The 27219-nt window shown below is 37.9% G+C and overlaps 1 protein-coding gene across 3 annotated transcripts in view; it reads right to left on the reverse strand.

The window, feature by feature from the left end:
• Positions 1-12660: 12660 nt before the first annotated feature.
• Positions 12661-27219, reverse strand: part of LOC124787856 (calcium-transporting ATPase type 2C member 1) — a 91337-nt gene continuing 76778 nt past the window's right edge. For all 3 annotated transcript variants that reach the window (XM_047254818.1, XM_047254816.1, XM_047254817.1), the window contains exons 15-21: positions 25685-25833; positions 25434-25600; positions 23647-23832; positions 23343-23490; positions 23144-23239; positions 20330-20471; positions 12661-17802 (exon numbers count right to left, since the gene is read on the reverse strand). In XM_047254818.1, coding sequence (XP_047110774.1) covers positions 17681-17802; positions 20330-20471; positions 23144-23239; positions 23343-23490; positions 23647-23832; positions 25434-25600; positions 25685-25833 — 1010 coding nt within the window. In that variant the 3' untranslated portion in view covers positions 12661-17680. The remainder of the gene's footprint in view (positions 17803-20329; positions 20472-23143; positions 23240-23342; positions 23491-23646; positions 23833-25433; positions 25601-25684; positions 25834-27219) is intronic.

Consider the following 27219-nt stretch of genomic DNA (forward strand, 5'->3'; position numbering starts at 1 on the left):
ATGCAGCATGGTGGGTGCAACTTAGCTTGTAGGTCACATGACTGGTTTCCCAGGTAGCCCCGCCTTTGATGGGACAGGTGATGCCTGTGACCGGACTGGAGTAGGTAGTAGTGGGATGATATTTGGGGCAGGTCTTGCACATAGGACTATTACAGGGATATGAGACAAGGGGTTGGGAGCAAGGGTTGTGTAGTGATGGATGAGGATATTGGGTAGATTCAGTGGGCAGCAGAATACCACTGTTGGAAGCGTGGGAAGGGTAGTGGGTAGGACATTCCTCAATTCAGGGCATCATGAGAGGTAGTCGATGGTGTGGTATGAGATCTTTAGCAGGCAGGACTGACAGAGGACATCAAAAAGTCCAAAAAATGGCAGCTCTTTTTATAATATTGCAAAATAATGGAGGGAGTGTCAGAGATATGATAAACGAGTTGGGGTGGAAATTGTTAAAACAAAAGCATTCTTTGTTGGATCGAGATCTTTTCAGGAAATTTCAATCACCAACTTCTTTCTCTGAATCTGAAAATATTTCTTTGTCAGTGACCTACATAAGTAGAAATGATCATCATAATAAAATATGAAAAACAGCTCTTTTTCATCATGAGCTGTTAGAGAGGGGAATAGTAGAGAAATAGTCTGAAGATGGTTCGAAGAACCCTCTGCTAGGCATTTAAGTGGGAACTGAAGAGTAATCATATAGGTGTAGTTGTAGATGTAGATGTTATTAATGGCAAATACTATTAGGGAGTATAAGATAAATAATTTTTTCACCTAAAGTGTAATGCCTCACAAGACCTGCCTTCACAACACAGTGAAAGAGATTTCTGCATACAAAGCAGGAAGACCTCAGCTTTTTGGTTAACTTACCCACATGCTGATGCCACTTTGGTTTATTATCCATCTGATGCCCAGGAACTTCACACATGGGGTGCCATCCAACGTATGCCCATTGATCTCTATTTCTGTGAAGTCTGGTTTATTTGTTTGAAAATTGCATAATATGGGTTTTGTAAAATTAAGTGTTAATCTTTAGTTGTAAGCCATTCATAATCCTCTTAAATTGTTCTCCTGGCTGTGTCTTGTGTGGATGTGTTTATCAATATATTTGTGTCATAAATAAATGTTACAGTCTTTGAATACCCCTCTGAGTGTCCAGGGCAAATCATTTATGAATACCAAGAACAGGAGAGGAGGCAAGCATCAAACATTCTTGCACACCATATATAGGGGATGATCAAAAAATTACTCTCTGAAAGCTGAAGAGTCCAAAATCAGTACATGAATCAGACAAAATGACCACAAGCATTGAGGCAATCATCCTACTGATGCACTAAGTTATATATACCAGTTTGGTAAAACACCATGTCCTGTGGCATGAAGAAGTCCATTAGTGCCTGCTGTGTATCCTTGTCCAACAGGAATCATCAACCCTTTGAGGCCTTTTTCAGAGACTGAAGACATGATAATCATATAAGTAGAGATGAGAACTATAGGGTGGATGCTCAAGTGTCTCCCACTTCAGTTGGCATAGCTTCTGCGTCTTGTGTTGAATAGTGACCACCGTGGAACATGGTACACCACTTTACAATGGTGGTTTTTGATGGACATGCTGCCCCATAGACATTCTTCATTCTCTGATGGATGTCTATTGGTGTTTGTCCTTCAGCAGCCAAAAATAACAGCATCTTTCTCCTGTTTGGTGGTAATAAAATTGCCACAGTTTATGTTTCCGCATTTACCACACAAGTCGGAAAGACACAAATGCAACACTAATCCCCTCCCTAAATATCACTGTTTATACTCCCATATGAGTCACACTCCACTGCACACATGCTGCAGAAATTTCATCAAATATAAACTTTCTGACTGACACCTACATGATGTTTTCCCAGCCTGAATTGAATCTTATTCTCTTCATATCATTTGCTGACCTGACCCCATGTTTTCTGTTGTCAAGATGTGACCATTCAAGTGGAAGACTTTAATGTCATGTCATTTTAGTTTCCCTAGCATAACTTTATAATCTACCAAAAGCTACTGCATATTTAAGTCTTTCAGTAAATACACCTTGACTGATCTGGTTACAAAGATAACACTAAGATGGTGCTACCAAGTTAGCATAAGATTTTAATATTTTGGCTGATATAGCATCATGAACCTCATTGTAAAGGCTGAATACTACTAAATTTTGAGGTAAATTCTTGTGAGTGTCCAAACTGAGTTTTAATAAAACCTCATAAAAAGAACTGCTGAATTTTGTCACATGAAAGTGCTTACATTTAAAGTTAAATGACTATAAGCAATTCCTTTCATTGTCACAGACGAAGTTGCACAGAGCAACTATTGCATGCATTGTATTACATATTTTATTGCTGTGTCTTGTTGTGTATAGTCTGCTTAGTGTTTTGTCTATGGTGTAAATTCAGTATTCCTGACCTGTGCAGTGCATGGAGTGTTACTTACGACTTACAAAAGATACTAGTTTGAGGACAAGGTTGAGTCAGGTGCTGATGTGAAAGAAAACTTGCAAATTAGGCTATTGTGCACGAATGATTGTAGGCCTTCAGTGCACTGATGTGCCTTTCCAAGATCAACTGAAGGAAGCATGCATTGTGCCTGTAACTTTTTGTCATTTATCCACGGTTTTCTGTTTACCATGTAATTTTAAGCTATACTGGTATTTTCTTGTAGAGTGGTGAGTATTTACCATACATCACAATTACACTGTGCAAGTTAAATAGTAGCTTCATTTTGCTACTCTGCTATGATCCACTCATTGCCTAATTAGCTGAAAATTGTACTAGAGAGAGAAAGGTTGAGGTGGGGAAGGGGTGTGGGAGGCTTGGTTTCAAAGAAGAATTAGCCACATTCAAAGTGGCCTTCACAACACCAGTATAGTTTTTACAGCAGAGCATGGCAGGTAAAAGAAACTGATATACACTGCCTAACAAAACATAAAAAGTAAAGCACCCAGAAAAATAGGCTGGATGTCAATGTACCTTTGTACATGTCCACGCCATTGGAAGGTATGTAAATGATAAAACGAGTTGCAATTTGTAACACGCATCTGCACTTTGTACCATGGATGGCATGATGATTTAGGTTGGCACTTGCCGACCTGAGTTGGCAGTAAAGCCCTGCATATGTATGACGAACTCCTCTGATGGAATGGGCAGGCTATGAAAGGAGAGAGAATGATTGTGGTGGAGAGAGAGAGAGAGAGAGAGAGAGAGAGAGAGAGAGAGAGAGAGAGAATGGGCACACAGAGACGGAAGAAGCCTGGGCGTACGTACAGAAAGCATGGCATCAAGCGAGTGTGCTGGTGTTTACTTGACAGAAGCTAAGCTGGCCAGAAGAGTTAGCTTCAGGCACAGAGAAAATGAAAGGCACGGTGACTCAAAGTAGAGAGTGGTGCATGTAACATGTCTCAAGTGGCTAGATACACTACGAGATCAAAAGTATTCGGACATCCCCAAAAACATATGTTTCTCATATTAGGTGCATTGTGCTGCCCCCTACTGCCAGTACTCAATATCAGCAACCTCAGTAGTCATTAGACATCGTGACTTCGTACGTGTTCAGGTGGTTGGGTGTCACTGGTGTCGTATGTCTGTAAGCGAGATTTCCACACTCCGAAACATCCCTAGCTCCACTGTTTCTGATGTGATAGCGAGGTGGAAACATGAAGGGACACAAAAGCTCAAAAGCGTACAGGCCAACCTTGTCTGTTGACTGACAGAGACCACTGACAATTGAAGAGGGTCATAATGTGTAATAGGCAGACATCTATCCAGACCATCACACAGGAATTCCAAACTGCATCAGGATCCACTGCAAGTAATATGACAGTTAGGCAGGAGGTGAGAAAACTCTGATATCATGGTCGAGCAGCTGTTCATAAGCCACACATCACACCGGTAAATGCCAAAAGGTGTCTCGCTTGGTGTAAGGAGCGTAAACACTGGACAATTGAGCAGTGGAAAAACATTGTGTGGAGTGACAAATCACGGTACACAATGCGGTGATCCTATGGCAGGGTGTGGGTATGGTGAATGCCTGGTGAACGTCATCTGCCTGCGTGTGTAGTGCTGACAGTAAAATTTGGAGGTGGGGGTTCTAGTACCTTCCACCGCGGAAGTCGAACACGCGCCAGAACAAATGCACGTGGTCAGCCCATAGAGGGCTCCGTCTCTGTGGTGGCTATTCCGCGCAGCGGCTCTCGCGCAGCGAGGGCACCACTGCTATGCCACGTGCAGACAGCGGCCAATAGCCTCTCCCTCCGGTTTCGTATATAGCGACCCGCTCTGCCCTAGTCCAGTCAGTCTGGTACTCGCTCTGGATTTCATTTCTATCTCGGCGGTACTGCGTTTTGATCGTTGCTCGTTGTTGACATTTGCCTGGCTCTGGTTCTGAGTGGATTTACTGTTGGTGTGTGGTGTGTGGTGTTGTGGTTTCCACAAGCCTCCGTTGTTTATCTCTACCTTTTTGTGTCAGTCATAGTCGGTCGTGGTCAGTTGTTGGTCTGTCGTCCGACTCATCCTGTGTTTACCCGGTGATGCGTGCTCCACCGCCAGCGGCTTCCCCGCCTGGCAGCTCCAATCCACAGCCCAAGGCGTTCCTGCAGTTGGTTTTGGTTACTACAGGGGTGTTATGGTGTGGTTGTGTTTCTCATGGAGGGGGCTTGCACCCCTTGTTGTTTCGCATGGCACTATCACAGCACAAGCCTACATTGATGTTTTAAGCACCTTCTTCCTTCCCACTATTGAAGAGCAATTCGGGGATAACAATTGCATCTCTCAACATGATCGAACACCTGTTCATAATGCACGGCCTGTGGTGGAGTGGTTACACGACAATAACATCCCTGTAATGGACTGGCCTGCACAGTGTCCTGACCTGAATCCTATAGAACACCTTTGTAATAATGTGGAATGCTGACTTCATGCCAGGCCTCAGCGACAGACTTCGATACCTCTCCTCAGTGCAGCACTCCATGAAGAATTGGCTGCCATTTCCCAAGAAACCTTCCAGCACCTGATTGAGCATATGCCTGCGGGAGTGGAAGCTGTCATCAAGGCTAAGGGTGGGCCAATACCATATTGAATTCCAGCATTACTGATGGAGGGTGCCACAAACTTGTAAGTTATTTTCAACCAGCTGCCTGGATACTTTTGATCACATAGTGTACATGAAATGATAATGCGGCTGCTGCATTACTGGAACATTTGCAAAAGATACAGGTATTCGCTAACATTATATGCTCATCCTCTTCATTGTACATTAATTTACATTGCACCGGTATCACATTGCTCATCCTTGTGGTCAAAGCGTTCTGTTCTGTGGATTGGGCAGCCTTTGATTTAGAGACTAAATGGTAGCTTGAGTGTGTCATGTTAGAGAGATTCATTAAGTGGTGTTGGGATCAATCATGTATAAATCCAGCTCACAGATTTTAGGGATTGTGGGAACCCTGAGCACAACAGTACGTCATGGAGGTCTGCATCCTCATAAGTTACCTCTTGTTAAACAGCATCACGGTGCCATTTTTCAACATGACAATACTCTTCCAAATATGAACAGTGACTCAATGAGCTGTCTGTATGATTTGAGGTACTCCTTTGTCCAGCAAGATCCCCAGATCTGTCCTCAACAGAACATTATGGGAACAGCCTGGACAGCATATCTCTCTCCGTCAGCATCTGGGAAATCAAGGAATAGTTACAACAGTTGGAGGCCAGTTTGCTTCATCAGAGGATACAACAGCTTTGACACCCTTCCCAACTGAATCAATGCCAGCATCAGAAGGGATGCAACATCATACTTATTAGTGGGCTCGTACCGTCAAGTTCTTTCTAAAATTTCACTCATTTTTGTAGTCACCAAAATAACATATACCGTCTCAGCCTTTACAGTTTCATTTTGTTTCTTCCTATCCTTCCAAGTGCTGCACTTTTTGTTTCAGCCAGTGTGTTACATCCCAATTTTCTTATTGTATGTCACACAAGCATTCTATATTGAGTGACTCATATTCATGAAAGTATTTTGGACACCACATGTAGGCGCTGTATAAATTGCATCTGAGGATAAAATTCCTGGAACATTTTACAGCAGACCAGGACACTGAAACTTCCTGGCAGATTAAAACAGTGTGCCGGACTGAGACTCGAACTCGGGACCTTCGCCTTTCGCGGGCAAGTGCTCTACCAACTGAGCTACCCAAGCACGACTCACGTCCCATCCTCACAGCTTTACTTCTGGCAGTACCTCGTCTCCTACCTTCCAAACTTCACAGAAGCTCTCCTGCGAACCTTGCAGAACTAGCACTCCTGGAAGAAAGGATATTGTGGAGACATGGCTTAGCCACAGCCTGGGGGATGTTTCTAGAATGAAATTTTCACTCTACAGCGGAGTGTGCACTGATATGAAACTTCCTGGCAGATTAAAATGGTGTGCCGGACTGAGACTCGAACTCGGGACCTTTGCCTCTCGCGGGCAAGTGCTCTACCAACTGAGCTACCAAAGCATGACTCACGCCCCATCCTCACAGCTCTAATTCCGCCAGTATCTCGTCTCCTACCTTCCAAACTTCACAGAAGCTCTCCTGCGAACCTTGCAGAACTAGCACTCCAGGCAGAGCACTTGCCAACGAAAGGCAAAGGTCCCGAGTTTGAGTCTCAGTCCTGCACACCATTTTAATCTGCCAGGAGGTTTCATATCAGCACACACTCCGCTGTAGAGTAAAAATTTCATTCTAGAAACATCCCCCAGGCTGTGGCTGAGCCATGTCTCCGCAATATCCTTTCTTCCAGGAGTGCTAGTTCTGCAGGGTTCGTAGGAGAGCTTCTGTGAAGTTTGGAAAGTAGGAGACGAGGTACTGGTGGAATTAGAGCTGTGAGGATGGGGCGTGAGTCGTGCTTGGGTAGCTCAGTTGGTAGAGAACTTGCCCGCGAAAGGCAAAGGTCCCGAGTTCGAGTCTCGGTCCGGCACACCATTTTAATCTGCCAGGAAGTTACATATCAGTGCACACTCCGCTGTAGAGTGAAAATTTCATTCTAGACCAGGACACTGTTGATGAGAAGAGTACCCTTTGGGGGTGCATCAGCTCCTTATTTGACAATTAACAAACTATGTGAAATGGACCATGCGTATTAACATTTTGGCTGAATGCAAGAAAGCTTAGATCAACTTTTGAAATCTTCTACAGAAGTTGTAACACCAAGATGAGACCACATGTGCCATTCACAACATGAATTTTACTGCATTTGTGTGATGAGCTGTTGCAGAATTCTGATGCACATTCGTAAATCGCATTTGAATATATAATCAAAATAATGTGTGAACTGTCATTTGATTTATCCATCCATCCATTCGTTCAACCTTGTGCCCTATATGCAGCCAATGACATGTCATGACTGGTACGGTACTTATCCAGTTTCACAGAGAACCAACAATACCCATATACAGGCTATTATTAAAATGGGAGTTGCCACTCCCAAAGGCATTTTAACGGTACTGCCAGCTCTTTTACCCTCAACTCCCCCAACCTGCCACCCTCACCCACAAGCCCTCCAGGTGGAACCCATGCACCCTTTCTTTCTGCATCTAGTGTTTAGTGTGCACTGCATGGTCAAATGTGACATGTTTCACAGGAGTGATATGGGACCCAACGAAGTAGTTACCTAAATGGATGTGGAAACCACCTTAAAACTAGAGCCAGGCCAGCTGGCACATTGGCCCTCATCGTTAATCTGCAAGGAGAATTCTATCTGCGTCCGGCACACCTCCTTGTGTCCCAGAAGTGGACACATTAACACACTCTGAAATCCAGGTGGAGTAATTTAACTGTCCCTATACAGTTTAATGTTATTCATGCTTAAACCATGGTCTGGAATTCTGACACCCACCTCCCAATACATTTACTTCTAACTTATTTTCATAGTTTACAATAAAATTCAGTTTCAGTTGAAGTATGATGAATCAGGCAAAATACAAAAATAATTTACATGTACACTTTGCTTCCCAATTTAGGGCTCACAACAGAGTTATGTGCTCTAGTCCAGAAGTATTGAACACGTTCCCATCCACCACTATGCAAAAATTTTCAGCAGAATATTAAAACATACACCTCGTTTGTCACTCTTTCTACAAAATTATCTCAATACCTACATTCAAGGACTAAGTTATTTTAGCTCCATGGCACTCTGCACAGCTGCATAACACATAGTAACATACTGTAAACAGAACTTGTATGTACAGATGTAGGAAAACGTTTTCTGAGAAAAATGCCAACAAGACAACCAGTAACCAGTTTGTATAACAGCAGCTGCTTTCAAAGTTAGCAGCTTCCTTTCTAATTTACTTGATTAAATTTAGCTGGCATAATCATGAGCACTATTAAGCAGTATAGTCATAGTTTTATTGTTAATGTGTGTATAAATTAAGTTTCTATGATATTCTTGTCTTTTGTCCATGTATACATTTATTTGTTCTGCATCCCTGAACGTTTTTCTCCTTGACAGGATCTATGGAACATGATGAATGAATGAACTCTTAAGCAAGTCATTTGGCATGAACCCAATTGTTTCTCCTATTTGGCTACCAATAATTGCACTTTAAATTAAACTTAGTAGCTTGTAAAGAAATTCTAAAAAAATTTACACAAATAAACACTACTTGCACCATTAAACAAACTGGGAAACATAGTGCCAACATGCAAAAAGGAATAAATAATGGTGTGCAAAATGAAGGGAGAAGCAAACAAATGGATGATTTAAAATCTGTTTACAGTTGCCATAGCTACAACAAAACAACATAACATAACATCTATTGAGAAGAGATTTATTTTGTATTATATTGAATGGGGAGAGAGGAAGACATTAACCTGCCCAAAGAAGAACAATCACCTGTTACTTGGACAGAAATTGCTCTGAAACAAATGAAAAGAGTGCAGTCACCTGGATATTAGTTAACTTATACAGGGATCACCTTATTATCACACTGCCCGGTATCTTAAAGATATTGGGAGAAAGATTTCATAACAGTGTACTTAGATTTGGAGAAGGCATATGACAATTGTGCTGAGGTACAAAATATGAGACTGCCTGGGAAGAAAAAGAGTGTCTCCATCACTTTAATGACAGAAGTTCGGATGCTGTATGGTACATGTAAGAACAGTGAACAAATAGGAACCAGACAGTCAAAGCGATTTAAAACAAAGAGGTGTGCAACAGGGCAGTTCTTTCTCCACCTGTACTCCCCATCACACTCATGGATACTGTAAGGACATAAAGAAAGTAAAAATAGACCTAAACATTCTATTTGTATACGATACCATATTTGGTGTGAAACCAAGATAGAGGTACAGAGGAAATTGGACATGCGGAACATGAAGTTCTAAGAGTTTGTGTTAACTGTGAGCAAAAACAAGACAACAGCAATGAGAATGAACAGAACACCCACTCCAAGTAATATATTTCTGGAGTGTGAAGACAGAATGTCAATAATTTCACATATCATCATACTGTTAGGGCAAGTGATCACAGTATCATTCTTGAGGTTCTGAGCAGCATAACCAAAAGATCTGAATTCATCAATTTAGTACAAAGACTTGTCTCGGATAAGGTTGTTCCTGCGTACACAGACCATGATCATCTTTCCTTCTTCCCATCATGCCCTCTAGTTTGGAGAACTGTGTCATAAAAACAAGGCACATAAATCACTATAAACTTATGATGTGAAATTTCTTATATCGGTTCTACAAAAGACCAGGGAGGCAAGCTCAAAAATGAGCACATAATGAGAGATATGCAAGTGGAAGTGACAATGCAGGAAAGGTTGAAGCACTTTTGCTGTGTGAAACAGATGCAGACTAACAGAATTATTCACCTGTACTTGGAAAGAAATGCGAGAGGATAAAGTACAAGAAAGATTGGCTGAACCAAACTAAAGAAGACCTTGAATGGAAAGGAGAGCTGTGACGAGGGAGAAAATCTACCAAGACAGAAACAGACTGGTGCAAATCATTCCTTGCTGGAAGAGCTCCCTGGTATTGATGACAAAGATAATGGCAACAACTATGACAATTAACATCTACAGCAAAATAAAACAATCTTGTGTACTTCCAGTTCGAGAATGGAAGTGAAATTTTCGTGTTCTAGATCCATTCAAGAACACGTACACTTAAAAACAGGATATACAAGGCACTTAAGGTTGTGTCTGATGTGTTTTCCATTAACAGAAAAATCATGACTTAGAAAGTTGGGGGGGGGGGGGGGGGGTGGTGTTAACTATATATAAGTGATTAAGGGAATCCACACTTTTACGCAAATTACAAATTATAACTGCCAATGACATAACAACCTTTATGGATCACTATTTGGGAAACAAATATGGATGAGTTGCTCACCAACATCGCCTGCACATGGGGCAGTGAGTTAAAGTTCCTCTGGACTAAACACATTACAGATAACAAAGATTTGGTCAACAAGTCATATTTATCCCCTGATTGGTATCTGGATGCACTCAGGCCTGGGCTGAAGCCCTCCAGAGGGCAGTGTAGCAAGGATACAGTTGTTGGAGGTTTTGCTACAGTGTGAAAGATCCCAGCATGACAATACCTCAACACAGATGAAAGCAGGTTGGGGCTGTGGACTGAGGGAACTAATGCAGTGGGTGAAGATGATGGGACACACACACTTTATTCGGCCCCCACTCCTTGGTACATTACATTTGGCTGAACAGACAATACTGTGGGTTTAGAACCCTACCACCTTTTGTTTAGGGACCCAAAGATAGATTCCTAGAGTCAGAATAAACAAAACCAAATTGGATGTTATAATGTTATCAAGAATGTGGTGTAAAATCGAAAAACAGGACATCCTTATTATTGAGGAACATGGTGGAATGAAAATTCAGGTACAGCCTTTGTTGTAAACAAGAAACTGAAAACCACTTTACAGGATCTCAGAACTCTCAAGAATGATATCAAGATTAGTTTTAAAAATAAACAAAATATATCTACGTAGAATTATTTCATGTCCACACAACAACCTATGTGACGAGGAGCTAGAAGACCTTTATGCAAAATCACACAATCTGACAAATGACAGCAAATCCCACTACATAGCAGTGACTGTTAATGCAAAAGCAGCACAAAAACTGAAGACTGATTCTTCAGTGAGTAATTATGGATATAATACTTGACATAACTGAGGACATAGGCAAGTAGAAATAGCTGAAACAATAAATGCTTGTTCTTAACAAATTTAGCAGCCAGCTATTCTCTTCCCCACAAAGCTTACTGTACAAGATTGATAAAAAAGCGAAGATACAAACAGTTCCAATTCAAAATCAACAGGTGAAGCTCTGGTACCAAGATGTTCTAAAGTTCCTTTATATATATGTCAGTGTCAGCAAAAATGTACAATAGAATATATCAGTATATTGTCTGTGTAACTCAAAGAGTGTTCAACTTTCAAACAGTTTCACTGAATAAGAAATTTCTTCAAGAAAGTGGTTATGACAAATAATACATATCATGTCACACATGTAGCCAACTGAGGCTTAATTTGGGTGGACAGTGGGTGCATTAACAGATATAAATAAAAACAAAAGTAACAAAGAGGTAGCAATATATTTTCTGGTACATTGAAATTATACAAAATTAAAATTCAAAATGAGAAAAAAATGCTTTTGGTGAACGTGAAATAAGAACAAAATTAAAGTAACACTGCAGATATACTGTGATTTTAAAAAGCAAAAGAAAGCTGCACAGACAGCAAATTTCTAAAAATTATTGAAACATTAATATGGCTAAAAATAAAAACTACCAAACCATTGACAAATGTAAAAAAATAAATGTATAACAAATTCTTTAACATTAATGGTTTGTAAACAAAACAACATTTTCTTAAACATTATTAATTATACCCTATGAGACCACTATGTAAGAATGTTTTCATGAGGTAACAAGTACTACACATCAAATACTGTCACTGCTTGTGTTTCCTCATTATAAAAACTAGTGTCTTGTTTCCTTTACCTAAAATAATATCATTATACACACCTAGCAACAGTCAAACAAAACACACTAACTCAGCACCAAGGATAAAAATAGAACATTATCAATGAAACTATTCTTGACAACAAATACATACACACATATTTGATCATGCACCAATATTTCCATTTACACATTCATGTACTACACAATCATGCTGAAACACACTGTTGGCTAGTGGCTTCAAGATTAAACTCTCAACCACACCAGAGAACAACTGAGAATTTCACTGTATTAATATGATTTGCAGGAACAGAACTAATAAATTCATTCATTGTTTCAAATTAGCTTTACTATTTTGATCAGAACTGGTTATTGTGTTAAGTAATCAGAACAGATACTTTTTCCTTATGAAGCAGCCTATTATTCGTGCACCATAACCGAGAAATCGTGATTTATTTTCAAACGGAGTAATAAATACTACGGAAATAAATTTGTGAAAGGCAAACAAGACAATTACCAACATATGGGGAATACAATAAACTGCTTAGAGACACAAATGGGGACTTTAACAGTACCACACCCAGAGCTACATTCTCTCTGTGTTGAGAAGTAAGCTTATCAGGTGACACAGAATCAGGGGAATATAATGTTTTCACTCCCCCCCCCCCCCCCCCCCCTCCCCACAATTATACCGCCCTCTCCTTATGCCACTGTTTGCATTCCACCAAGGACTTTCTACTATTATACAGATTTTGTAAAGGTACTTTTATAAGAAACCTTACACTTTTTTTTAAACAGGAAATATAAACTAAAGAAGATTTTAAAAAGAAACATTAATTAAAAAGTGTTGATAACTGTGTACTGTCAACAAAATTGAGGTGAACCAAATTAGAACTACTTATTTCTATACAGTAATATACAGAAGGCTGTCACAGTATTCTCAAGTTCTGTTTCTTCGGGAGGGGAGGGGAGGGGAGGAGGGTGGGGGGGTGGGAAAGGCTTTACTCCTGAAATGCAGTGACCAATTGCAGATCAGAATATTACCATCAAATTTGTCTTCTTGCGTAAAACTAAAACCAAGTTACAGTCACATAAATGCCTATTTAACAACAAAAGAAACAAAAAATTGACTTCATGATTATCAGTTAGAAGGTATCATAAGTGTACAATAAAGTAAAATATCTTCAACAACACGCTTCTTTGCTGAAAATAGATAATGGGTCAGAGTTTACAATGCCATTTCACTCTTTGTTGGCAGGTAACACAAATTTTGTTTAAAAAATAAACATAACAGACAAACTCATTTGCCTCTTTCTTTCACTTGAAATAATGAAGTTGTCATACAAATGTAATTTTTACTAAAAGGAAGTCTGTATATTACTTTGTACCCAAACTTTCTACAATTTTGTAGGCACAATCTGATAACATTTCCAGCTCAAGCAGTTTATGTTTACAATTAAAACTGCTAAGCATACTCCAATGAAGAAATGTAATTTTTCCACAACAGTATCCATCATAAACAGTCAAATGGTCATCAATAAGACCTGCACCAAGGCGGCCGGACCTGCCCTGTAAGGGGCCTCCCAGCCAATTACGCCAAACGCTCATTTCCATTTTCCACTGTTGCCAAAAAAGCAAGCAGTGTTAATTCAAGCAAATGGTTACTGAAATTATAGGTTACATATGGTTTCCTGACAAAAGGAACTGAAGTGCCAGTTCTGTGAAGCTAAAATTAACTTTAGAAATATCAGGATTCCCTACAATATTTTGGAGCAATTTGATAGGATTTTATAATAATAAATACATAGAACAAATTCATAAGAATTAGCAGCTACAAAAGTAGAAATGTAATTCGAAGAACAAAAATTCAAGGCAAGTGAATTCAAGTAAAAATGAAAGCCCACTTTGCAAAAATACTGAATCTCAAGCTTCAAAATAAGAACTACAGGTTCATTTCTCAGAGGCTACAGAGATACAGTAATAAAACTTGGTTTGAAAAGTTTGGAATTTAGTTGCATCTTTTTCATGAAGTACACCAGTAACGTCAGAGTCTTTTGTGACCAGACCCATTGTATGTACCACTTACAGATTGCTGCATTGATTTACTTCCTCTACAGCATGTTGCACAGAAATGAAGATGTAAATATAACATCAGAATTAATGATAAGTTGACACACCTGACAATTGAAAAAGGAAGAAAATGGAAAAAAACTCAGCTTTTGTGGCTTTTATGTTTTATACTGTCTGACCAAGGAAAGTATTTCCGAAAAAGAGGAATCTGTAAACATCTAATATAAATTCAAGTGTTACAAAGACTTTTCTGAAGGTATTAGCCAGGACTGTAGCCTTGTATGGAAGTGAAATGTGGACGATAGGCAATTAAGACAAGAAGAAGATAGAAGTTTTCAAAACGTGGTGATGCAGAAAAATGCTGAAGATCCAGGTGGGTAGGTCAAATACCAAATGAGAAGATACTGAAGTTAATTGGGAAAAAGAAATTTATGGTACAACTCGACTAAAAGAAGGGATAATTTGATAGGGCACATCCTGAGGCATGAAAGAACCATCAAGTTGGTAATGAAAGGAAGTCTGGGATGGCCAAAATTTGTAGAGGGAGACCAACGCTTGAATACAGTAAGGGCATTCAAATGGATGTGTGTTGCAGCAGTTATTCAGAGGTGAAGAAGCTTGCACAGGACAGATTAGTATGGAGAGCAGCATCAGTCTTCGGACTGAAGACCACAACAACAGACAGACCTGGTGTATCATGAGCCACTTTCCATGAGGAACTTCAACAGCTCAAATGAACAGTACAATGTTTCAGGTCAATAGCAGGCTTGAAAAAGAAAATTACAGAAAATTTGCTGCATATTTATCAAACAAACACTGTTCATGAAAACATCACATACAAAAAGAAACAGATACAGACTAAGCTTCTACAATTTATATAAGAAAAAGGCTATGGAAAACTGATAATTTATCAAGCAAGTGCTATTACTCTTAAATTAGCTATGGACACTTTCCTAGAAACCCGCTTTTTAATTCAAGTCCAAATGGAAAAGTACTAATTTTTTCTTAAATAACATACTTCAGTATTTCAAGAAGAGAGAACTTTGGCATTTACAAATGCTGTAATTTGAATAATACTTCCATACAACCCATTATGGTCAGAACTACATCATGCACTCTGTAAATTATAGTACTTTTGAAAAATATGCTATACATTTATTTCTAGTAAGTACACTTTTACAATTACAACTGCTATTCAATAATCTGATCAGTTATTAAAAGGTACACAATTCTTTGTCTGAATAGTACTGAAAAAGACGCAAAATTTCTTCACAGACATCTCACATAAAGTAAAATGGAACATGTCAACCAATACTTAGCAACAGATTCTTGAGTTTTTCGATCTATTTACTGTTTTTCTTATCATCCAGGACAACAAATTCTACATAAAAGAAATGTATTTACTTCCAATCTTCTGTAAATATGAAATAATCTAAAATATTAAATTTAAGAATCAATAATCTGTCTCACGCACAAGTAAGTCTTGTTTTATCAAAAGACCTAGTTAAGTACTCGTGACCAACTAAAATATTAACACTGTCGTAGCCTTCACTTTGTGACAAGAAATTACAGTATTATAACTAAATTTCTGGATTTGTTCCACAGTTCATAAATGCATTTTAAGAAAATCAAGAAAACAACCCCAGAGTCAAACATATTGTATTTATAAAAGAATCATTATGGTATAACCTACTTCTCAGAACAACAGTTTATTAAAGATGTAACATCAGGTAACAGTGCAAAGATCAATTAGAAGAATAGAAATACTGAGAAGGCGCTCTGTACTTATGCCTACACACAACACATGGAACAATGAATGTCAACAAAAACTATCTTACTATATCACACACAGTTGTCACCCCACACATATACTGACAACATTAAATGATTCTAAATAGTGTCAATAGTTCTCAACATAATATATTCAGTTATCACATTTGTGTAATCTAGAAAAGTTCTAAAGCATAGATGCAGTTTACTATTATTTAACTAGTGGAAATCAGTTACTTTTCTATTAGTAGTGCCTTGGCCACACATTAAGGTGACGTACTTCTATAACCACAGGATAGTTTTATAGAATGTCTTACAGTACAAACTGCAATACAGGAATCTTTTGAATTCTTCCACTACATGAAATTTCACATCTGTGTTTTATAAGAAATGCACTAGAAACTACAGTTCTGCAACTCTGATCTATGTAAGGTAACTACCAGTGAACTTCATTGCGATTAAAACACTTGGCTATTATTCTGCAAGAAACACATATTATAACAGGAGCTCACTAACCATTTTCTTCTGCACATTATGCTAGACAGTAATCTTCGGCTACAATTTTGGAATTTGCTGGCCAGTATTCATTCTTGTGCAAATATATTTTTGAAAATGAGACTGAATAAAATGTTATGATTATCTTCATTTATAATGCAAAACCAGAACTCCACAGGCCAATAATATGGAAAGTGCAATTATTAATACACATTACAATGAATTCAACTGTAGGTTGATATGATATAAAATCAATAGGCACAAATACCTAGAGTTGCAAAGATGGATCTTCTTAAGATTAAATCATTTTATCACAGCTGAGAACAGAAATTAAGAAGACAACGTTATAGGGAATGATATTAAAATACTAATGTTGAAATTTTTAAGCATGGTAAAGAAGAAAACTGACATACAGGTATAACACTGTTCTCCCAGCTCTCCTCAATAAGGACCTGGTCACGCTATATAAGGCTGCATCTATTTAGGGCTTGGCCCTTTATAGAAACATCCTTTTACAAAGAACATTATAGTGGCATTAAGCAATTTTTAAGCTGGTGACAGATGTCTTGCACAGCTAGCTCCTTAAAACTTCATTCACAGTTTATCATCTGCAAATATTTACAGAAAGCACCAATCACTTTTCAGAATCATCTACCATCTATAAGATTATAATGTTCATTAAAGATTTACAAAGTTAGAAAAAATACTCAAAGGAAGGAAACACACACAACCACTGTATAGTGTCCCCTGTATATCACAATAAAAATGGGCAAGAGAGACACACCACTGTTCAATGATGTAACAGTTCACTTTGCTTTTGTTTCAAGTAAGTAACTGTCAATTCTTGCATTCCTCCATCACAGCTCCACCTGCAGTGTTATTTTTTCAGTTGCTTGTATCTAATAAATAAAGTACAAATTAATAAGAAAAATTCAATGCAAAAGCACATTACTCTCAAAAAATGTAAATAATTTATGCATCCTTTAACTATGTAGAATATGCATCAATGGTACTTATCAAAAGCATTACCACAGGAAACTTCAATAACTTCTATGACAGCATGAATGTTAACTAGTGCTTATAAAAATATAAATAATGCAAAATGATGAATGAAAAATAAATATACAAATAATTGAAGTTTCCCTTAGTCACCAACAAATGCCACAAAATTCTAGTCACTATTATGGATTTTCTGAATGGTTCACCAATAAAGTCTTTCTCATTTTGATTTTTGTACCAGAAGAGACCACCTCAAGACAGAGACTGGGCTGTATACTGACAGTACCAGTTCTGTGACTGTATATTTTAGTCGACTCGGGCCTTGCTTCTGGTTTTTCTTAACTGTCATACGAAGTCAAGTTCAGATTTGAAAGCCTTCTGACGCTTCTCCAGATGCCTCTCCATAAACTTCTTCAGCTCAGAAACAACAAACACCGTTGACGTCAGACTGACGAGGAACAAAATATCTGCACAAAAATGAAAGCAAAATTAGGTCCTGCACTCAGAACACAGCTCTGCTGTACATGATACGATAAGAGAGGCAGCAGATAAATAATCAAGAAACATTCCTCAACATCAATCGCTAAATGTATTTAACCAACATTATAAAGATATGGCCAAAATACTGTATCTGTGTCAGTCCTTTCAGATGATGCATGTACATGACACAGAAATGAGAAATGAAAATAAAGAAATGCAAAAGTAGCAATGTTAAAGTTGTCCTTGAGCAAACGTCCAACTGCTTAGAACAAATTCCTTCTTTTCACAGAAAAAAATCAACAAGTCCTTATCTAAACATAGTCATAATAGAGGGAAACATTCCACATAGGAAAAATATATCTAAAAACAAAGATGATGTGACTTACCAAATGAAAGTGCTGGCAGGTCGACAGACACACAAACAAACACAAACATACACACAAAATTCAAGCTTTCGCAACAAACTGTTGCCTCATCAGGAAAGAGGGAAGGAGAGGGAAAGACGAAAGGATGTGGGTTTTAAGGGAGAGGGTAAGGAGTCATTCCAATCCCGGGAGCGGAACCCTCTCCCTTGAAACCCACATCCTTTCGTCTTTCCCTCTCCTTCCCTCTTTCCTGATGAGGCAACAGTTTGTTGCGAAAGCTTGAATTTTGTGTGTATGTTTGTGTTTGTTTGTGTGTCTGTCGACCTGCCAGCACTTTCATTTGGTAAGTCACATCATCTTTGTTTCTAAACATAGTCAAGTAGATTAAGGTTAGTCTCATAAAAATCAAAAGACTTTCTTAAACTATGCAGGTTTACAAATTCTTAATTCAATAACCTAGTCTGTGTGTGCATGCCATTTCTACAGGAAAGTGTCATTTCAAAAGGACTGCCTTCTTCATTTATTCAGATGCACTCTTATTTCCACATTTATGAACTGTAAAACACCACTCTCAACATAAAACTAGAACACAAGGAAATGGGGATAAAGGCCTAGAAATGTCTGTTTATGTCCAATCTCTCTAACTTCATTTTAAATATAAATGTTACAGATATGTATACAACAGAAAGCAGAATATTTTAAAACTTCTCTATACAGATTTCATCTGTAGTTTTAATGGTATTGTTTAATTTGATGAACATGTGAAAAGAAATCCTATTGCATAATAGCATCATTTTGCTGGAGAAACAAAGAAATTCACAAAATTATTGTTTATATCTTACCACACTCTTCCACTTTGCCCACTTGCTAAGAAGTCAACAATACAATTAAATGATAATTAATTGAAACCCTCAGCTGCTGACAGGTGTTGTGGGGGAATGCGGGCAGTTGGGAATGTGGGTGTCATGGGAAGCGTGCAAGGGATAAGTCCCTGCAGTCACGATATTCATCTGCATCCTCGGGGGTTCAGATGGATAGAGTGTCTGCCTTGTAAGCAGGAGATCCTGGGTTTGAGTCCCAGTCGGGGCACACATTTTCGGCTGTCCCCATCGAGGTATATCAACAACACCTGTCGGCAGCTGAGGGTTTCAATTAATTATCATTTATTCTAGAGAAGCTGCATGGTCATCAATGGTATCTGTTCTTTCGAGAACAGTGACTATCTTCATATAAATACAATTAAAAATGGGAAACAGAAATGTTTTCCCAATGTCTTATTCTGTATCCACCTATAAATACCAATCATTTGAATTTTATGGCAATCTGTGATTACTGTTTTTTCCCAGAGTGACCAACAGCATGTATTTGTGTGTCCAGCTGGGCTGACAATTCTAATTTTCTATGCAATATTTAAAACCAGCTAACCCAGTTATCATCTTCCTGTGCTGAGAGAGTAACAACGTGTGTGTGGGGGGGGGGGGGGGGGGGGGGAGGGGGGGGCAGTGGGGGGGGCCGGGGGGGGGGGGGGGAGGGGAGGCGGTTGCACGCTCTAGATGACAAAGAATAAGCATGCACATAAGACCAAAACTAAAATGGCATTTTTCTCTCCACAAGACCAAACCACACAGAACATAGTAAATGTGACAATGTCACTTTCAAAGATTGTGTGAAAAAAGCAGAATCTTCGATTTGGCTGGACATAAAGAAACAAACATACTGTATACACACTCACCTACTGCTTCAAAGGTACCCACACAGTTGTGTATCCCATACCTTGATAAATGATGATACAGTATTAATCAGGTGTCAGTAATTACAGTGTGACAACGGAATTGGGAACGCATCTGGCTATAAGAGAAAAACAATTTTGAAATGTTCTTTGACTCTTAAGCGCCTCTACATATATTGTTTTGTTTCAGTTTCCATTCTGCCTAAACTGTGACTCTTAGGTTTATGAAGTTTAACTAGAAGGGAAAAATTCGTACAACAGGAACAGAAACCCTGTCTACATAAGACACGCAGTTCCACAAGGTGAATGAAATTACACTTGGAATTTCATCTAATATCTTTAAAAGTGACATATGGCTTTCAGTTTTAGACTTCTGATTTAAAACTGTGAAAAAAACTTATGGATAATGATTATTATTACCTGTAAGTGTAAGAGCTTCAGTTTGGAACACCTTCTGAAGGGGTGGGAAATAGACAACAAGCATCTGACCTAACACAGAAAGTGACACAGCAAGCAGAAACATTTTATTACTCAGGAGACCAACTGTGAACACTGATTTAGTCTGTAAAAGAAAAAAAAAGATCACACATCAACAAAGTAACACTAAAAAAATACTTGCAACAAACAGAAACTAATGATTATTTCCTCGTGTGCTTGCACTTCCAAATTTTTACATTAACCTGGGGATAAGTGTACATTTTATTATGGAATATCATTTAATCAATGTGCTGCATTAGAATATGTGACTTGATGATATACAATACTGAGGTGAGGTGTGAAACAGTATACATGGTTTGTATAGCATGATGTGAAGCTGATATGATGTACCATTAACTTTGACTGTAGTGATTAGACTTGGTTTTTGTAGATACTGTATTATAAATGTGTTGTTAGGTCACCAAAAATTTCATTACACATCATTTACTGTCTTCTCTATATCTACAAACATCAGCGTCATGACTGCTGCTATGACCCTCCTGTCCATGGCCCCTATATAAGAGGAGCACGATGCAAAACTCACCACCTTCAATTTTCACATAAATCCAGACAGGGACACCATATTTTTTAGAATGCTGAATGGCACCAATATGACATTCTTGATTTCAATGATATGACAAAATGCACACTATCATTTTTCGTTAAACATAGGATATTGTGAAATTACATGATTGGAAAGTTGCTGAGGACTATCAGTGAAAGACCTTTTCTGGAGTTGGTATCTGCTTTCCTTAAGATATATGATTATTTTATCCGACTAATAGTTTCAAAGGGAAACGTGTAATTTTATTTTACTCCAAATAAAATCACTTATTCATTTAGTTCACACTGAAAGTCCTGTTAGAGATAGGCAACCATGACATAATATAGTATAGTATAGTATAAATGACTTTAAAAATGCTTGTTTGTAGCTGAAAACAATTCTCATAGCTGTTTTTGCAGGTTTCTTTTTCTTTTTTTCTTAAATTTCCACATTCACAACATGTTTTGGACCCAGCCCATAATCTGGTGACCTGTCAGCACTTAAAATTTGGGATTACAATTACAATTTATGTTAATTTCTTCCATCTGAGCATTTCTTCACAGTAACTATTCTTCACTCTGTTTTAGTTTCCAACACTTGTCATTGTCTTACCCGTCTATTTTTCACTGTCCCTGTCCCACCTCTGTTACATACAATGCACTTAGCTTTTCACATTTACGAACTCATGTGTGATGTTTAAGCATGATATCTGTCTTGCATATTATCCTGTCTTCCACCTTTAAGTTCTCATGTTTTCAAATCACATCTGATGCAATACCCAACAATCAGTCTTTTCTTCTCATCCCATGTGGTAAGTCTCCCCTGACCTGAGTTCCCGAGTTCTACCCCTTTTCCTAGACCTCTCCAGTCTTTTTCCTTGACCCCTCTTCCCTTCCCTTCAATCCTTCAGCTTGAAGAAGGAGCCACAGGTTCCGAAAGCTTGCCTAATTACAAACCTATTTTATGTGTGTGTTCCGCCACCACTTGGTGAGTAGATTTTTTTATCTATCCAATTAAAAATAATACATATAATAATATAGCATATAATAAATACAAATAATACATATAATAAACAATATATAATACAAATAATGAACATCCCAATAATGCAAATGCAAATACACACAATTGCAAGGCTCACAAACATACAAAAATAATTTTAAAAAATCGAATATGTCAAAATAGGCAAAAATGTGCATACTACATGGAATTATATAAGCTTAAGAGGCTGTTGTAAATGCTGCACATCAAGAAATGCATTTGGTATATCAGGTGGAATAACTTCCCACTTGCAAAGACAGAAACCAACTGTACCAGAGCCAGAGCTGCAGTGAATGCACACTGTGGCCAATGTAGGGCACCTTGCGCTAGCACAATGCCAGGTGGCCAAATTTTTATTGCTGGCACATCACTAGACCATGGGCTGAGTCAGAAACATGTTCCGAATGTGGAAAAAATAAAAAATAAAAAACAGCTACGAGATATTTGCAGCAACCAACAAGCATTTTTAAAGTCACTTTTGTCACTGATTCATTTCAGACGAGGACAAGATGTACTAAAGACAGGAAATGAAACAGCTTGACTGTAGAGCAAGGGCAATCTCTTCAGCCAGGACAATGCAGCTGTACAGAAATACCTTTCTGTATGTATATGTACTCTATAACTACAAAGAAGGATTTGTCTCAAATATAGGAAAGTTCTGAGTGTTATTTATGTGCCTCCAACAATTTAGGGCCTTAACTATTTGTTACCAATAACCTTAAGTCCTCAAATTATTTATATTCCACCAAGGACTTTGTTATCATATTAATAATGTAAACTATTTTATTTATGCTTTTCAGTCAGTAAATTGAGTAAATATGAAGTATAGACAATTAGCTTATTACATCAGACTTCAAAAGAAACTAGCAAATAAAAATTTTTTTCTGATCTTTGAATTAATTCTGCAGCAGTAACAGAGTACTAAAAACAAAACTAAACTAAAATCTTTTACACTGGAATAATAGTGACTCTTAAGTAGAGAGACAGAAACAGAAAAAGACAGAGAAACAGAAAGAGTGAGAGAGAGAGAGAGAGTGAGAGAGAGAGAGAGAGAGAGAGAGAGAGAGAGAGAGAGAGAGATTTAATTAAAAAGACATGAACCTTAAGACTGAACAATAAAATTAAATCTTTTTTTTTCCTATGAAACTAAATTTATAAAATGAAATACAGACCTGTGACCGGCAGCTAAGGGCATTGAACATGTCGAAGAATACAAAACATGTGAATGTCATTGTTGTGTCCCTTGGTGTTATAACATTATCGCTCATCTGTAAAAGCAGGAGATGTGTTAGTCCAGAGGGAAATAGCGCAACACAAGACAAACTCTTATCACCAGAGAACTGAAAATTACTAGGAACATTTTCACGGTACCTCTCTCTTGAAAACCCATAAGGTTCCAGCTATAATTATAAGAGCTGACAACAGCACATTCAGTATAAGTGATTTGGTGATCATTGGCTCCTTAACATTTCTAGGTTTTTGTTTGGTGACATCCTTGTCTACTGGTTCAACGCCAAGACTAGGAGAAAAACAGTTCATTAGTAGCCATCACTGAAGGAAATAATGTAATAAAAAGCAGCTCATTAAATTAATAATATCTCTATTCCTTATATTAGCTATAAAAAAAGAGTTAACTAGTTTTTGTTGGAAAATTGCTAGATAAGTAGCAACTAACCTCTGAGCTGGTGGGCCATCCATAATAATATTAATCCACAGAATCTGCATTGCATTTAAGGGATTTGGTATTCCCATCAAAGTTGAAAGTGCTATAAGTGAAAGAGCTGCTATACTTGTACTCAGTTGAAATCTGACAAAATTTCTGATGTTGTAGAATATACCCTTCCCTTCTTCAATTGAAGATCTGAAAGTTGAGGAAAAAATCATATTTTTTAATACTTATATGGGTTTAAGACAATGTAAAACAAAATATTAAATAACTGCTCTCTAGGTGAATGAATTCACTACAACAAAGGAAAATCTATCATCAATCCAAAAGTTGGTTTAAACACAACAATGTTTTACTACAATTTTAGTAACAATTCTAGTTCAGTGTATCTGGAAAGGTGCATTCAATAATTATGGAAAATTGTAAGTTGGTGTCTTAAAAATTTTCCAAGATATTGGTTCACAAATTTCGATAATTTAACATTGGCAGAATAGGACATACAATGTCCCCTGAAAAACTTTTTCGTTCTATTTGTGTGACTATCAACAACTCAACTATAAGGCCATTACTCCTCCCATTACTTTTATTCCACTTTATATCACATCCACTGTCTCTTCAAAAACTTTAATCTCAACAGGATGTAGCCATGTCATATTTTTTGTCAAAACTACAGTTTTCACATGTATCAAAATCCACAGCTGGACATGTTGATGGATATCCTCCTTCCACAGTGAGTTTTGACTTTGCAGCAAAGTGTGTGCCAGTTTGGAACTTCCTAGCACAGCAAAACTCTGTGCTGGATCAGGATTCAAACCTGAGAGTTTTGTATATCATGAGCAAGCACCCGACTGATCGAGCCAGCAAAGCACCACTTAAAGCCCACCCTCAAAGCTTTATTTCTACCAGTACCTCATTTCCTATTTTTTAAACTTTGCAGAATTTCCCCTACAGACCTTGCAGGAAGGTCCTAGAAGGAAGGATATTGTGTAGAGATGGCTTAGTCAAAACTTAAGGGACTGTTTTCAGAATAAATTTTCATTCTGGAGTGAACTGCGCACCGATATGAAACTTCCTGGCAAATGTGAGCTGTGTGCTGGATCAGGACCCTAACCTGGAACCTTTGAGAAGTTTGGAAGGCAGATGAAGAGGTATCAGCACATGTAAGCTGTGAGGCCAAGTCATGTGTCGTGCTTGGGTAACTCCATTGGTAGACCACTTGTCCACAGATGGCATAGGTCCTAGGTTTGATTCTTAGTCCAGCAAACAGTTTTAATCAGCCAGGATATTTCAGAATCACACTTGCCTCATTTTTACGCAACCATACCAAAAGCAAAAAGTTCAATGTACTGGAAAGTACAAATGACTGATAATAGAACTCAATAATTTATATAAACAAAATAAGTTTAGAACTCATCACGTATAATACCACACATCACAAACACCCATTTTAGAGCAATAAATGAATAATAACAATAAATTGTAAAAAAAAGATTTTCAGATGAGTAAAGGGCCAAGATGGTTTTAAGAGAAGCATTCTATATTAAAGGGCACCTCTGCTCCACATATATTACGTCCATTTTCTTATAATAGAAATATTCACACAAAAGAAAATACCACTGATCATGTGAAACCACTTTTCTACCACCCCTGAGTAAAACTTTACTAAGAGCAACATGGCTCATGGTCTTTCCAGATAAATCTCATTTTCTGTACATCATTAAAGTACTATTTCCATAAAAATATGTTCACAAGGAAATTAACTTATCCTAGTTTTTAATACATATAATGCTACTTACATAATGGTGTGAAAATCATCATCAACAAGAATCATGTCTGCTGCTTCTTTGCACACATCAGTCCCATTCTTTCCCATTGCAATTCCAATGTCAGCTTTCTTCAGAGCTACGCCATCATTTACTCCATCTCCTGTCATTCCAACAATCATGCCATTCCTCTGAAATGCCTGATCACAAACAACATAAAATGATAAAGCTTGCAGTTTCTGCAGAAATAAATAATGTGAGAAATATTGCACAATCTGAATTACCTTAACTATACATAGTTTGTGGCGTGGAGTGACTCTGTAAAACACGCTAACACTGTTCACTATCTGTTCCAGCTGATGATCAGTCATTGAGTCTATCTGATCTCCAGACAGAACCTGGCTGTGGATAGTATCTAGGCCAATCATTGAAGCTGCAAACAAAGAATTAAATCTTATTCCAGAATACAGTTACGCAATTTACCAGCTAGAGAGATACTGTTCAATATTTGCAAATATAAGCATTTAGATGTTAAAACTGAGAATTTACCACACCACACAAACTTAATTGGATCTATTTCTAATCTCTTTTATGAATGTTTCTGTCACTATGTTCTATAAATTATTCTATAGAAGGTGCTACTGAAGCATGAAGAGATCTCTAGAAAGAATCTGTATAATTGTGAACATCTCTTTAAACAACACTGGCTTGTGAATATCAAGGCAGCACAGAAGGAAGGTGTTAATATTGCAATGTGGCAATCTTTGCTGGAATAGGCTTGGTCATTACTGACATGTGCAGGGAAATCTGGCAATGGGTGATAAAATGCAAAGAATTTTGTCAACTGACTTTCCAACCATGGAACAGTAAACCATACACCTTGATTTTACCTCCTGAAGCATATGTTACATAAAAACAAACAGATGAGCATTTGAAAGTGACCTAAGAAAGCATGTGATGCATAACAACACACTTCTACAAATACTGACTCAGAAAAATAAAACTGGCTGAATTTGGAAGAAGATGGAGAAATGGATTTAATTTCCTGTTGACAATGAAGCAATTAAAAATAGAGCACATACTTGGACTGGGCAAGTATGAGAACAGAAGTCAGCCAGGTCCTCTTCAAAGGAACCAATACAGCATTTGCGTTAACTTGTTTAGGGAAATCACAGAAAACTTAAAAACAGTTCATCAGATGATGATTTGACCATGTTCCTCCTAAATGTGAGCCCTGTGCTTTAACTACTGTGTTACATTCTTCAGTAGTTCATATTCAAGCATAGGGTTTATGAACATCGTCACTAATTATCTGTTTAAGCCTATCATCAGATTACAAACACTTTGAAAAAACAAAGGAGACTAAGACAAAAGATATTAAAATACGCAAATGGTGTACAACAAGCTGTCCATGAGTGGAGATGTATGGATACAAAAAACTGAGTCTAATGACAATTTTATGAAAAGGATGGATTACTGCTCACCATATAGTGGAGATGCTTAGTCACAGATACGGACAACAAAAAGCCTGTCAAACAAGTAAGCTTTCAGTCAAAAATGACTTCATCAGAATTAGACAAAACACACACACACACACACACACACACAATTACAGTCTCTGGCAGTGAGTGATGTAAGACACAAAATCTGTTGGCAACCAGAGACTGGTCATATCTGTGTGTGTGTGTGTGTGTGTGTGTGTGTGTGTGTGTGTAAGTAAGACTAAGTTTCAACCCAGTGATTTTATTTCACAACTCATGCCTCATCCATCTTAACAGTTTGATGGGATTCTTTTTAAAATGATCACAACACAGCTCAT

Source organism: Schistocerca piceifrons, chromosome 3, assembly GCF_021461385.2.
Source record: "Schistocerca piceifrons isolate TAMUIC-IGC-003096 chromosome 3, iqSchPice1.1, whole genome shotgun sequence".
Lineage (NCBI taxonomy): Eukaryota > Metazoa > Arthropoda > Insecta > Orthoptera > Acrididae > Schistocerca > Schistocerca piceifrons.